General features: G+C 35.0%; 1 protein-coding gene across 4 annotated transcripts in view; it reads right to left on the bottom strand.

Annotated features, from left to right (window-relative positions):
* Positions 1 to 15,606, bottom strand: part of FAM126A (family with sequence similarity 126 member A) — a 108,119-nt gene that overhangs the window by 48,319 nt on the left and 44,194 nt on the right. For 2 of the 4 annotated variants that reach the window (XM_045495065.1, XM_045495067.1), the window contains exons 2-3: positions 10,713 to 10,791; positions 3,654 to 3,755 (exon numbers count right to left, since the gene is read on the bottom strand). In XM_045495065.1, coding sequence (XP_045351021.1) covers positions 3,654 to 3,755; positions 10,713 to 10,763 — 153 coding nt within the window. In that variant the 5' untranslated portion in view covers positions 10,764 to 10,791. Of the gene's footprint in view, positions 1 to 3,653; positions 3,756 to 9,219; positions 9,316 to 10,712; positions 10,792 to 15,606 lie in introns of those variants that run through there. The other 2 variants (XM_045495064.1, XM_045495066.1) reach the window with 1 other exon arrangement.

The following is a 15,606-nucleotide window of genomic DNA, read 5'->3' on the forward strand; positions in this document are numbered from 1 at the left end:
TTTACGTGACTCTTTCAAAAAATAGCTGGCTTCATAACAGACTTGAGCTCTGTTAGCCTCTAATCATATGCCTTTCTTTCTTTCTTTTTTTTTTTTTTTTAACGTTTATTTATTTTTGAGACAGAGAGAGACAGAGCACGAACAGGGAAGAGGCAGAGAGAGAGGGAGACACAGAATCCGAAGCAGGCTCCAGGCTCTGAGCCCTCAGCCCAGAGCCCAATGCGGGGCTCAAACTCACGGACCGGACCGTGAGATAGTGACCTGAGTTGAAGTTGGACGCTTAACCGACTGAGCCATCCAGGCGCCCCTATGCCTTTCTTAAAGTTACAGCAATTAAAAGGATCAGTCAAGGGGCTCCTGGGTGGCTCAGTCGGTTAAGTGTCTGACTCTTGATCTCAGCTCAGATCTTGATCTCAGTGTTGCTGAGTTCAAGCCCACTTTAAAGAAATAGATAGATTAGATAGATACATACACCAGTCAAGCAAACTGCATTGTACCCATAAACTGCTTCTACAATTTCTTGAATATAACACATATTCCTATCTCAGGGTCTTTGCATTTACTATTCCCTCTCCTGGAAAATTCTTGCCCCTAGTTTTTATGTTCTCCCCCTAATTCATTCAGACCTGATTCAACCAAGAGCTCCTGAGTCTCAACACATACTTTACCTACTCCACTTTATCTTCATAATTTTATCATTAATTGACACTGTATTATACATTTAGGTATTTGTATAACGTCTATCTCACCTAAAAGTTCTGATGCAGACGGTCAAGAACTTAGTCTATTTTGGGGCACCTGGGTGGCTTAGTTGGTTAAGCATAGGACTCTTGATCTCAGCTCAGGTCATGATCTCACATTGCAGGGGAATGGGCCCTGCCCTGCACTGGACTCTGAGCTGACAGTGCAAGGTCTGTTTGGGATTCTCTCTCTCCCTCTCTCTCTGCCCCTCCCCCACTTATGCATGTGTTCTCTCTCTCTCTCTCTCTCTCTCTCTCTCTCTCTCTTTCTCTCAAAATAAATAAACTTAAAAAAAAGAATTTAGTCCATTTTGTTCACTGCTACATTTCCAAGTGATTTCTGGAACATTTATGGGTTCAAAAAATACTTAAAGAATTAAACTAAATAATGAAAAAGTACTATTACTAAAATCCAAATACCAAATTTGCTAAACTTCAAATAATACCCAAACCAATGTTCCAAATTTCAAAAATGCCAAAAGACAATGAATGATATCAACATTTTGGGAATATTTCCAAATTAGGATACAAAATATTCTAAAGAGAAAAAGGAGGGTTATGATGTTCAAATAGATTACACTGTTATATTTTAGAAGCCCTTCTAAATATATTTTTTTAAGATTGAGTTGGGTTTTAAGAATACAGAATACACACTATCTTCACCACATAAATCTGGCTAAAAACATAAAACAAACCTAAATGCAAAATCTCCTAAATTAGTGGTTCTAAAAGCATGGCCCATGGACTGAAGACCAGCCACAAATGTTATCAGTAATTGAGAGGAAACAATGTAAATACAGAAGTTGAGAGGAAACATTAAGAGACTTTTATAGCAACTTGATATTGCTTCACCATCCAAGTTGGTGATCAGCAAACTTACTTAACAGGATATAGTATAGATCAGTTAGGGGTTAACAAATTTATGTGGTACCTCACATATGATCTGAGTTTCATGTTAATCATGTGCACTAGGTACACTTATTAGTCTGCAACAGACTGAAATTTTTTTAAAAACTGGTCCTTCACCACAAATACTTTGAGAAATACTGCTCTGAACCATAAGAGTTGTATTTACTTTGAATAAAAGAAATGCTATGAACCAAACTAGTCTATCAGAAATTTACCTTACAAACTATATCCAACATAGCCTGGTTAAATCAACCTTCATCACAGGGTAATTTCAAAATATAAAGCAGTAAATTAGAAACAAGATTTCATTTATTAAAAAAATAATAAAGCTATACCTATACTTACTCTGTTTGGTGAAATAATTCTTACACATGGAAAACCTTAAAATAGCATCCACCGAAATACTTTGAAAACTAAAACCCTTCAAGAAAACAAGCTACCTATACATGTTATACAAATTAAAGAGCTTTGGCGAAAAGGAAAGAACAAGCAAAATGTGATTATTCTATTCAGTTTCTCCAGGTCAAGTTTGGGGTTTGTCAATTTCACCCCTACTCTTGTCTTTTGCACATAACAGTCGTGATGCACTTTATAGCATAATCAGTAGAAGCTGGGATTTCCAGACCTCCTTCCTGAAGAGGTTAACTACTCAAACAACAACAGGCTCTAGTTTTGGAAGGTTAATCCACAAGGCACATAGATCCACACAGGACTGGACTCCAGGGTATAAGTTATTTTACCATCAAGTAATAAGACTAGTGGTGTCAGAGCTGCCATGTCATCTACCAAACTTGTGTACAAAAAGAATTACATTCCTCGTATCCCTCCCCTCTATTCCACCTCTTTCCATTCTTAATAGCTTCCTCCTAGGCTATTATCCTAGTACCCTAGTCTTGCTTTCAATTTTTCCATTCTCCTATCTATCCTCCACATAGCTACCTTCCTGAAACAATAATCTGATCAAGTCATACCTTCAGTACAAAATTCTAAATTGCTTATGATGGAGTTCAAGGCTCACCATGGTTGCGTCCTAAACCAATCTTTCCAGCTTCAGTTCAGTACCAGTCCTATTCTCTTGTTTACTATTGCATTAGCCTACTGGCTATTTTCCAAATGCCATGCCTTTTATTGTCCACACTACGTCCAATCCTTTTCTATTCTATTATGAATAGTGGGACTTACAAGCACCAGAATCTGGAGTATAAATCATTTTATCACCTTCAAACTAAATTTTCTTTCTAAAAAAAGAGAAGGAAATGGGGGCGGGGGGTGGGAGCAAGAGAAAAGAAGGAAGCACAGAGAAACATCAGCCAGACAAAACTGCTTGCCATTCCTTGAGTGTTTTGCATTTTCTTAGCCCTCCATATACTATTCCAACAGCTTAGAATGTCCTTTCACATTACATATCTGGAAAACTTATGCATATGCATCTAAGCATTCCCTTGAAAGCATGTATTTACTTATTTTCTCTCCTTTTCCTCTTTCAAGATAAAGACCATGTGTTACTACTCTTTGATTTTCTATTGCCTAGCGTCAAAGCTGGTTTATAGTGAGCATACAAATATTTGCTGAATGAACAAAGACATATAATGACGCTGACTTTCTAGGCTACCTCTAGCAAGATAAATAGATAGATAGATAGATAGATAGATAGATAGATAGATAGATAGAAAGAAAGAAAGAAGAGGAGGAACATGTTCAGAGATGGCTTTTAGAATATAGTAATAATCTACTTCTTGGCCTAGGGGATGGTACAGTGAAGTTCATTTTATTATAGTTCTTTTTTTTATTATTCAACCATTTTTTTGAAAATACAATATTCTACTCTCATCCCCTCTACACCACTTCCCAAATGTAATCAGATAAACAATTCATAATATATATTAAAGTTCTTTAAACATATACTTTTTCTAATTCTTTTATATTTATGTGATATTTCACAATAAAAAATTAAAAATCAATCAATTGAATACTACACGCACAATAAACTATAAGAGTACTTACCTCACTTTGTGGCTCCTGGATAACTTTATACAGAGATGAAACTAAAGAACTCTTGTCTTTCAAATTTGTGGCATAATTTGATAAAGATGTTTCTGGTAGTGTCTAAACAAATTTAAAAAAAAATTATTTTTATGAAATATCCGTAATAGGCAAATCCATAAATAGAAAGTACATTACTTGTTACCAGAGGTTGGGGGTGGGGGAGATTTGGAGTGACTGACAGGTATGGAATTTCCTTTTGGGGTGGTGGAATTAGATGCTGGTGTTAGTTGCATAACATTGTGACTATACTAAAAACCACTACATTTTCAGCCTAAAACAATGAATTTTATGTTATGTGAAATATATCTCAACAAAAAACATATTTAATTTTCTTGTCATCAACAAGGATAAAAATTAACATTAACACTTCATCTTTGATTGAACAGTTTGGGGTTAGAAATGAGAATACAAAACATATGTAAAGCTAGAGATAAATTTTTTGTAGTATCATACAAATTCAAAATCTCATTACTGGTATTGATCCTACCTCTTAATAAACACGTTGTATATGGATCTAATGTTTCAAACCTTAAAGCCAAAGATTATCTACCAAAGTAACTCCTGAGTTATATATGGTGACTGTTAACTTAGATAAGGCTGTTCAATTAACAGAGTTGGGGGCAAATTTTAGACTTCTCAGAACTGGTGAAAAAGATAGCCATTCTACCAGCAAACTAATTTTCCTAATGCCATTTAAAATATGGATAACTAGGGGCGCCTGGGTGGCTCAGTCAGTTAAGCGTCCGACTTCGGCTCAGGTCATGATCTCACAGTCCGTGGGTTTGAGCCCCACATCGGGCTCTGTGCTGACAGCTCAGATCCCGGAGCCTGCTTGGGATTCTGTGTCTCCCTCTCTCTCTGCCCCTCCCCTGCTCATGCTCTGTCTCTCTCTGTCTCAAAAATAAATAAAAACATTAAAAAAAATAAAATAAAAATAAAATAAAATATGGACAACTAATTACAGCTTGCCAGTACCACCCATTCAGAAAAGACACCATGACCAGAGAGGAATAGGAAGAGATCAAACTCCAGTATCAGACGGTTTGGGGTAAAAGTACTAGGGAAATCTGAAAAAAAACAAAACAAAACAAAAACAAAACACTTCATTATAACAAATGACAAAAACCTTCCCTTCTAGAGTATACCTCTTCCTTAATATCTGTCTCCAAGTCATTATTTTTTCTCATGCAAATTACCTCAATTAATCAGTCAACAAATGTTAATCTTGCAGTAGATACAGTGTCTCAGGATATTGCTAATAGTCATTCTACGGTATATACTATTTCTTATTTGTCCCATCTCCTAGTATTTAATAATTTAAAAGTTATGATTAGTGCATATACATGTACATGTGCATAAACAGACACTGAAAATTAAACAGCATAAATGTTTGTACTAAGGATATATGATTCATTTTTACTTTACCATGAGTTCCTTAAGGGCAAAAACTATCTTATTATCTCTCCATCCACAGCACTCAGCACAAGGCCTCATACTCAAACCTCCGCTGAAGGGATTTAGTATAGATGAACAAAATGAGAATAAACACTGCCACTATTTACACTTCAGTAGATTCTTTAAAAATAGGTCACATTACATCTTAAGATATATAAATGAATAGATTCTTTTTTTAATTCAATAAGATAGTTTTGTTTACCAGAACAGTAAGTAAATATGAACTGTCTGGAAACCTTCCACCATTCTCCAGAGTAAAAAAAGAAAGTTTCACTGCAATTGCTTACATAAAGAGGAGATTAGGGCATTCTTCAATATTTCAAAAGCAAGTAACAAAAGATCTCCAGGCAACATTCCATTTCCGTTATTTGATCAAGAGTAACCTTACACTAGGGGAATTTATATAAAAGGGAATAACGGTCAAATAAACAACAGATTTCTTTTTTTTTTTTTAAGTTTTTTTAATATGTTTATTCATTTTTGAGAGAGACAGAGTGTGAGCGGGGGAGGGCAGAGAAAGAGGGAGACACAGAATCCAAAGTAGGCTCCAGGCTCTGAACTGTCAGCACAGAGCCAAGTGTGGGGCTGAACCCATTAACCATGAGATCCTGACCTGAGCAGAAGTCAGATGCTTAAACGAATGAGCCACCCAGGCATCCCTATAAATAACAGATTTCTAACCCCCTGAATGGAAATGAACCTGAACTATATATATAAAATACACTATTATATAGATGTGTATGTCTAACTATAAAATCTAAAATGGAGTGAATTGAAATATAAATTTTAAAAATGATTAGTAAATAGAAAGATTATTATAATGTTACATATACTATTTAGGCTAAAACTGGAACATTCATTAAAAATGTTCATTATAATTTTCAATTTATGTACCAATTAACCTTCATGAAATAAAACATTGTCTGTGAAACAGCCAAAGACAAAAGGATAGCTCTTCTCTGAAGAGACAAACTCCAAAAATATCCTGGACCCAGGACACTGTGCTGCTAAATGAGAGGAAGTGTCTTCTAAAACTTAGTGCACAAGCCTGTCGTTATTTCATTTTGTGAATGTGGGAAAAGCTACTTTTGTCTACAGAAGGGGAGAAAATATAATTTCTGTGTTTATAAACAGTGTTTTGAAAAACTTAAGATCTAACCATGCCTAGTGGACTTAAGGACTACTATAGCAAACCTTTGAATTTTCTTGCACTGTACTAGTTCAAAGGTACCGGCCTTCTTAAATACCAGCTAAGTTTTCTCACTTTTCAGAAGGCAGAATTTTTGTCAGAAGACAAGAAAAAAAAAAAAAAAAGTAATGGGAAATTAGTCTTGGCAAAAGTTGAAGAAGACAGATGCTTCATACTAAAGTATCATTTGGCAGATGGCTTTTTAAAAACGTAAGGAGGTGATATGGGTTGGGTAGAAGAGAATTAATGAAGATAGACAGATGGATGGAGAGCCAATAAATAAAACAACTCTGTTCAACAACATTACACATAAGACTAGATTTTGAGATTCAGTGACTACCAGAAAATTTAAAAATTAGCAGTCTAGAATTCTGCTAGATAAATCTACACATAGCATTAAGGAAAACACAATACAATCTGAAAGTTAATACTTTACAAATCAATCTTTGAAAAGATAAAAACTGAATGATTCAGAAAATATTAAAATAATGAAGTCTCAAATTGAATCACTTTGTTGGTATATAAAGAGAATACTAATGAGGGCCTATAGCTAGAGTATATACTGAAAAGTTTTTCCAAAGGCAAAAAAAATTTTTTTTTTCACACAACAAATTGTGTTGTCTTTGTGCATTTCAGAGCATAGTGAATGAAGTTAGGTTGGGAGTTCAAACTGTGACCATGGAACAATGTAAAACTAAAATCATCTTCACAGACCACCCACTCACTTTTTCTGATGAGGATATTGAAACCCAAAAAAGTTATGTGATTTTTCCAACATCATAAAACCACATAGCAGAATAATTATGATTAGATCAAACGGTTTCTGACTTCTCAGCCCAATGCGCTTTGTACTACTTTATCAATCTGATGATCTTAGCTTTAATAGTACCATGGTTATTAAATTCAACAACCAAGCAAAGGCTTTCTCCTCCAACCCCTTCTCTCCCTCAATACCCCCCCTCCTTTTCCCTCTCGTTCTCTCCCTCTCTCTTTGCCTCTCCCTCTCCTCTCTCTCTCTCTCTCTCTCTCTCTCTCTCTCTCTATATATATATATATATATATATATATATATATATGTGCACATACAAACTTCCTTTCTTATTTTAACCAAAATATGTAATTAACATTACAAATCATTTCAAAAGACAAAATAGTTTTAAGAGATACGTTCTCAAGTACTTTTCCACCTTTTATTACCTTTAATATGCTGCTGATTTTGCCTGATAACCTTAATCTCTTCATTAAACATAAACAGAGCTGAATTCAACATACATGAACACAATTCAGAATAACATTCAAAATAATTTTCAGGAATGCTTACCAAATTAACCAAGAAACAGAAAATGTCTTCTTAACTAGCTATAATACAGACTTGACAATAATTTAAAACATTTACTGAGTTAAACTGACTGGAAATTGGGTAAATTTAATCTTGGGGGTTAGAAGAAAATTAAATTAAATTACTTTTTAATTCATAGGGCCCAGGATTTTACTCCCATCCTCCCAATGGAAAAGTTTCTTTATCCTTGAATTAAACTTATAAAAATTTTGATAAAATAGCACTACTCACTAATACACTATATAGATAAAATATTATTTAGATAATACTTTATTCACATCCTACTTTCTTTTAGTGGAAAATGGTACTTAGAAAATAAGATCTGGGTGCATAATATACTCATTACTACTGGGGTGTAACTGTCATTGTTTCTCAGCCCTCCCAGTGAACAAACCTGGGAAATATATGTATGCATTTACATACGGATATACATGTATAATGATATCACATACATATTTAGATCCATGAGTCATACTGATTCTTACAATTCCAATCTAACACCTTAAGGTTCTTTCTTGCCACTCCCCATTCCATGTTTCTAATTCCTTTCTCAGACACTGAGAAACCTAACTCCCATTATCCTCCATATATTTATTTATTTACTCAGAGTAACCAACCTACCAATGTAACCCCTCTGGCTGAGTCTTCTACATGTCACCTCTGCAACCCTCCACCCTAGCTACCCACTTCTTCAAGCACTGGGGCATAGTGTTGCCCATACTGCTGCACTGCCCCTTTACCTTACTCTTCACTGCTACACTTGCTAGGGTGCTATGTATCCAAGCCAGGAGGGGAAGGGAATAAACAAACAGGCAGGAAGGTAAGGAATCAGTCATGATTTTCAATTACTTGCCTTAACAGTTGACCCCTCCCCTATACCATCCTTTAACAGGCCCTCTTTCCACAACTTCCATATTAAAAAATGGCTAACTGGCTATATCTGCTTTTGCAAATTTGACTTCACTATCAAACATAAGAATCCTTAATAGTACTCAACTTTTAAATTTGACGATTTCCATCAACTGTCAAAAAAAAAAAAAATCATGGTATAATGAACCAAATTAAATACTCCTAAAGCAAAAAAAGCTTAAAACCTTGAATACTTACTCACAAAAACAACATATGCCGGGAAAAAAAGCACATACAAAATGTAATCAAATTATTAGAATATGTAGAAGGCACTATATACAGTGCACTTTTATAAGATTCTACCTCACGTTATGATGATTTAGGGGATCTGTAGAAGGATACTCAACTCATGACTATAATAAATTACAAAGTAAAAATCTGCCCAGACATTTGTCAGGATGAGATAATAATGACTGATAAGACCAGCTGCAAAATTAACAGGAAACACCACTTCTCTCAAGGACACACTGCAGCTAAAGTGTCGTAACAACCTCCCTTTTTTGAGTGACTAGCTATATCCTTATTCACTGAGAAGCCTTGTTATCTAAAATCATAGATATCAAAAACTTTGCTGTTTAAACATATATCAGTAAGAATGAAACATCCCACTCTTCCTGAAGGATCTAAGTCACCTTGAAACAGAGAAGCAGGCTTGATTTCCAGTCAAGGTGCAGAGCTTCATATAAGGGGTTTCTGAACACAACATTCCACATGGATGTTAACTGTGTAGTTTCCAAGACAACATGATCCTGGGTCCACTCTGAAGTCCATACCAGATTTTAACTCCATTACACACAGCTCTGCTTTGTGTTTAGCCCATCAAAATACTACTCCATTTAAATTTCATGTAGGGGCACCTGGGTGGCTCAGTCAGTTAAGTGTCTGACTTCAGCTCAGGTCACGATCTCACGGTTTGTGAGTTCAAGCCGTGTGTCAGACTCCGTGCTGACAGCTAAGAGCCTGGAGCCTGCTTCAGATTCTGTGTCTCCCCTCTCTCTGCTCCTCCCCTGTTCCTGCTCTCTCCCTCTCTCTGTCTCTCTCAAAAATAAATAAACATTAAAAAAAATTTTTTTTTTTAATTTTTCATCTGAATTTCACCCTTCCTCCAAACACTATAATAATTTTGTCTTTTCCTCTGTTTGGTAAGTTGGCCATATAGTGCCTGTTGTAGTCTCCTTCACTGAAACAAGCCAATTAAGTCTGACTTTGTGAGACAATACATCTGTCCCAGAAAGTGGTGGGCTCATTAGGCTAGACAAAAAATTGATAGTTGCATTACAAACTCTTCATTCCTCTGGTTCATGATCATGAAGTTCACGTAATTATGTGTAACAAGACCCAGAGGACAAGGAGAAGGTAATTAACTGGTTAAAGAACACAATTTTAGCAATTATAGAGAAAACTTCATAAGACAAGAAAACAAAAGTTAACCAGCTAGAGAAGAATCCATTGGTAGAAAGGTGGGCAAATATCTTTCCATCTTCTCCTCATTGTTGATCATGCCCACTCCCTTTGCCCTCTAAACTGGGAGAAACATTTAAACATTGAATTTTTTTTTTTTTTAATTTTTTTTTTTCAACATTTATTTATTTTTGGGACAAAGAGAGACAGAGTATGAACGGGGGAGGGGCAGAGAGAGAGGGAGACACAGAATCGGAAACAGGCTCCAGGCTCTGAGCCATCAGCCCAGAGCCTGACGCGGGGCTCGAACTCACGGACCGCGAGATCATGACCTGGCTGAAGTCGGACGCTTAACCGACTGCGCCACCCAGGCGCCCCTAAACATTGAATTTTTGATGGTGGTTAGAAAGGGTAACATTAATAATCAGAAACTTTAACCATTCTTTGTGGTGTTGCTGTGAAAAGGAGAAAACAAAATCTTTTAACCACTTGGGAGAAAAAAAGGAATTGATTTCCTAGAAAAAACTACTATGTATAAATAATTCCCTATTAAGATTTGTTGGAACATATTTCTGCTTCCATAGATATTTAGCCTTTCAGTCATTAAAAAGAATAAAAATTACAAAAAGTAAAATAAAGTATTTTTTAAAAAAGCCACTGTGATTTAAACCCCAGACAAAACTTCTTTGGAGTATAATTATTATATTGAGACAGTAAATATTACCTTAAACTCTGACAACCATTCCTCCACAACCCCTTTCTCTGAAGTGAACATCTTTCCACATCTGTTCTAGACCTCCAACCTGGAAGTTAACACAGAAAATGTTAAAATTTGTAATATATTTTATTTTTAGATTACTATGAATAGAACTAATCCTATAAAATTGTGTTACTTCTTCTTTGTGAAATTAAGGCAGATTCAAACATAAATTAGCAGGCTCACTTCAAAACAATGTGCACAAACAAGTATTCAAATGCAAGAATTATAACAAAACTATAAATATCACAACATAATTAAATTGGCTCTGCAATGTTCATTCAGCTTTTAGGAATGCCAGCTGCAAAACATACTGAACACTTTCCCCCAGTTTCAATGAAATAATTCCAAAATATCATGCATCTTAAGAAAATTTCAGAAAATAATTTAAAACTGCAAAAATATAAAAAGACATGCTACAAAACTGACTTTGTACAAAGCAGTTTAGTAATTTAATTTGCTTATATTTTGATTCTTTACGATCTATTTAGGCAAGCCAATTGGCTCCCTGAAAGCTTAATACTCATAAAACAAGAGTAAAAGTGATAATATTCAAGATAATGATCACATTCAACAATAGTTATTCAGATTGGGATTTAGTTAAGTAAAAATAAGGGAAAAAAAGAAGCTAAAGAACATGCAAAACAAATTTAGCTCAAGCAAAATTGCTGTGAAAATACAATGTTGTTTTCTTCCACCATCTATATGAACGTAGACCTAGAAACTGTTTCTTGAAGAAAACCTTAGCTCTATCTGAATTTCCTAAACCCCTAATTCAGGCACAAATCCTGCATGAGACTTAATTTTTATCAGCATAATCATGTAGTAGAAATAGAGGTATAATTGCCCGAAACTTAATCTTGATTCTATTACTTATTTGTAGTAGAACCTTAGGCAAGTTATTTACCTTAATTTTTTCATCTGTGAAATACAGATAACCATAGCAACTACGGTCAAGGGTTATGATTAAATGAAAAATGCAAATAAAAGCACTTATTACAGTACCTGGCAATAACGCTTTAAATACTATGAAAAATTTGTACCATATTACTGATTTTATAGAACTGTCCATTCAGGTAAATTGGGCTTTGGAATTGTGTCCCAAATGTTACCAAAAACACTGCTATCTCACATGTTATCACCTTTAAAATCCAAAAAAGGAGAAAATTCACATCTTCAGTTTTTACGACCAGGAAAAACTCTCCTTTAGAGTAACTGGTTTGCTTTTACATATGGATACTGTGAATCTCATAACTGATTCTCTTTGCTTTGACTCTAATAAAATGGGAGTTACAGTTTGTGCCCTAACTCTGTATACAAAAAAGCAGGCCTGAATTAATCTTATCTGTCGTTTTATATTATACTCTTATCCCTATTTTATTTCTGCATTTTTATTTTTATCTTGTTACATTATACTTATTTGTGAAGCAAAATGAAGGAAAGTAAATTTAAATACACATGTTTTCTTTTGTATTGATTCATTGTTTACTTAGTAAATTAAGATAGAAAATTATCACAAATAAAACGATGTTACATCAAATTACAGAGAATTGGGGAGGTGAAATTTTTACAAAAATTCAAAACAACTCCCTAGTTAAAATGAATTTTTAAAAGGTTGAAAGGAATCAAGAGGGATTTGACTATCAAGAATACTCAAGCAATCTTGAAGAACAACAGAGCTACAGGACTTGAACTTCTAAACATCAAGGTTTACTAGAAAATTTAACAAACATTATGGTAGTTAAGCCAGTGTGTATTATCAAAAGGGCCGAAAAGAATCAATGGAATGAAACAGGGTGGCCAGGAAAAAAAATATATATATATATTAAATAATATAATATATATAATATTATATAATTATATAATTATATATATAATATTATATAATTATATAACTATAATATTTTTCTGGCCACCCTGTTTCATTCCATATATATATATATATATATATATATATATATATATACACACACACATACATATGGAGAACCATGACCTAGTAGTTCATACCACATGCAAAAATCAGTTCCAGTTGGATCTTAGATTTAAGTGAAAAAGGTAAAACAAAAAGCATTTGGAGAAAAACATAAGAGAATACATTCATAACCTTAGAGTAGGCAAAGGTTTCTTAAACAAGAAGCACAAAAGCACTGTTCATAAAGCAATTAAAAAAATAAATTGGACTTCATTAAATTAAGAACTTCTGTTTGTCAACAAATGAGTGAATAAAGAAAATGCAGTGCACAATGAAATACTATTCAGCCTTAAAAAGGCAATGCTGCCATTTGTGACAAAATGGGTGAACCTGGAGGACATCATGCTAGGTGAAATAAATCAGGCACAGAAAGATAAATACTCCAATATTTCACTTATATGTAAAGGCTAAAAAAGTCAAACTCATAGTTAACAGAGAGTAAAATGATGGTATCCAGGGGCTATGGAGGTGGGGGCAATGGGGAGATGTTGGTCAAAAGATGTACATTTTCAGTCACAAGATAAGTCCTGGGGATCTAATGTACATACAGCATGGTAACTACAGTTGAAAATGTATATTTGAAATTTGCTGAGAGAGTAGCTCTTAAGTGCTCTCACCACACACACACACAAAGATAACTAAGTGAGGTAATGGATATATTAATTAGCTTGATTGTGGCATATCAAAATATTGATACCTTAAATACATACACCTTTTATTTGTCAATCACACTTCAATAAAGCTGGTGGGGTTTGGGGATGGGGGGAAGGGAAGAACTTCTGTTCATCAAGTTACCACTAAGAGAATGAAAAGACAAAGCCAAAGGGTGGGAGATGATATTTGCATTTCATATATCTAACAGAAGTCTCATATACAGAACTCAAATTAGTAAGAAAAAGGCCGATAATCCAATAGGAAAAACAAGCATAACAGTTACCCAAATGAAAAACCTAACATATGAAAGGTGTTCAACACACACACACACACACACACACACACACACACACACACACACTTGCAAGTGTGGCTAGAATGAAAAACAAAAATCCCAAGTGTTGAAAAAAGATATGGAGCAAACAGAATATTCATAAGAGCTGGTATGGATATAAATTGGTACAATATCTTGGAAAACTCTGACAATATCTTCTGAACTTGAACAAATGCATCTTCCACAGACCAACAATTCCACTCATAAAAATATACCCTAGAGAAATGTGGATATATGTTTTCTAAAAGATGTGCTTAGTTAGGAATTCTCAGAGCAGCAGTTTTTGTAAACAGTTAAAAACTAGAAACAAACCAAATGTTCATCAAGAGTAGAATGGATAAATAGACCACATGGAGTTCTATACAGCAATGACAATAAGAAAACTATAATTATATCAGTGTCACAATGTTGGGGAAAAGAAGGCAGACGAAAGAGTACATGCTCTGTAACTACATTTGCATACACTTCAAAAACAGGCAAAACTAATCGATTGTGTTAAAAGTTAGGATAATGCACTCTGGAAAACAGTATGGAGGTTCCTCAAAAAACTAAAAATAGAACTACCCTATGATTCAGCAATCACACTACTAAGTATTTATCCAAGGGATACAGGTATGCTGTTTCGAAGGGGCACATGCACTCCAATGTTTATAGCAGCACTATCAACAATAGCAAAAGTATGGAAAGAGCCCAAAGTCCATTGATGGATGAATGGATAAAGAAGATACGGTACATATATACAATGGAGTATTACTCGGCAATCAAAAAGAATGAAATCTTGCCATTTGCAACTACGTGGATGGAACTACAGGGTATTATGCTAAGCAAAATTAGTCAGAGAAAGACAAAAATCATATGACTTCACTCATATGAGGACTTTAAGACACAGAACAGATGAATCCAAGGGAAGGGAAGCAAAAATAATATAAAAACAGGGAGGGGGACAAAACATAAGAGACTCTTACATATGGAGAACAGAGGATTGCTGGAGGGGTTGTGGGAGGGGGGATGGGCTAAATGGGTAAGGGGCATTAAGGAATCTACCCCCGAAATCATTGTTGCACTATATGCTAACTAACTTGGATGTAAATTAAAAAAAAAAAAAGTTAGGATAATGGTTCCCCTGAGGGAGTTATTTCTTGGGTTCTAGTAATATTCTGCTTCTTGATGTAGGGGCCAGTTACTAAATTTTCATTTAGTGAAAATTCACCAAGCTTAACACTGATTTGCACATTTTTCTGTGTGTATATTATACAATAGTAACACCAAATAGCCAGACCTCTTATCTTTCACTTGACAAGAGATCAAATGGGAGACCTCAACTGCATACCAGAGTTCATCTGTATCCTCACGTGTTTCACAAGCATGCAAGCTCAAGTAAAACTTGAGCCTTCTTCTGTAGAACTCAAAAGAGAGGTCTCAAAATACCTCCTTATCCTTGAAACTTTCACAGCCTCACCACCACTATCTGCCTCTGGTCTACCAAAACCAAAGTCATTATTCCCTTCATCCCTGATTCCTGTTTAAATTGGGAACCACAAGAAGCTACCACTCCCAGGTTACACTCTGCCTTCACACACTAAGGTTTATAACTCTTGTACACACTGTTTTACCACCATCTCCCATCCCATCTTAATTCTGGAAGGAGGTTCTTTCACTGTGCCTTCTGAAATTAACAATCTGTTAGCAGCCAAATCCTCTACATCTTCAACAATTCTCTGTATGTCTCTTTCTTCTTTTTCTAACACGAAGCCTGGTTCTTCTCTAAAGACACTGCTTTCCCTGTGATCTTCTCAGAGTGGCTGCTTTTCCTCATGTAGCCCTGGAAGAAACCACTGGGCCTAGAGGTAAAATAAGTGTCCTTCTTCCTCCTTATTATCATTCCAGATCATTCTCCC

Source organism: Leopardus geoffroyi, chromosome A2 (genome assembly GCF_018350155.1).
Source record: "Leopardus geoffroyi isolate Oge1 chromosome A2, O.geoffroyi_Oge1_pat1.0, whole genome shotgun sequence".
Lineage (NCBI taxonomy): Eukaryota > Metazoa > Chordata > Mammalia > Carnivora > Felidae > Leopardus > Leopardus geoffroyi.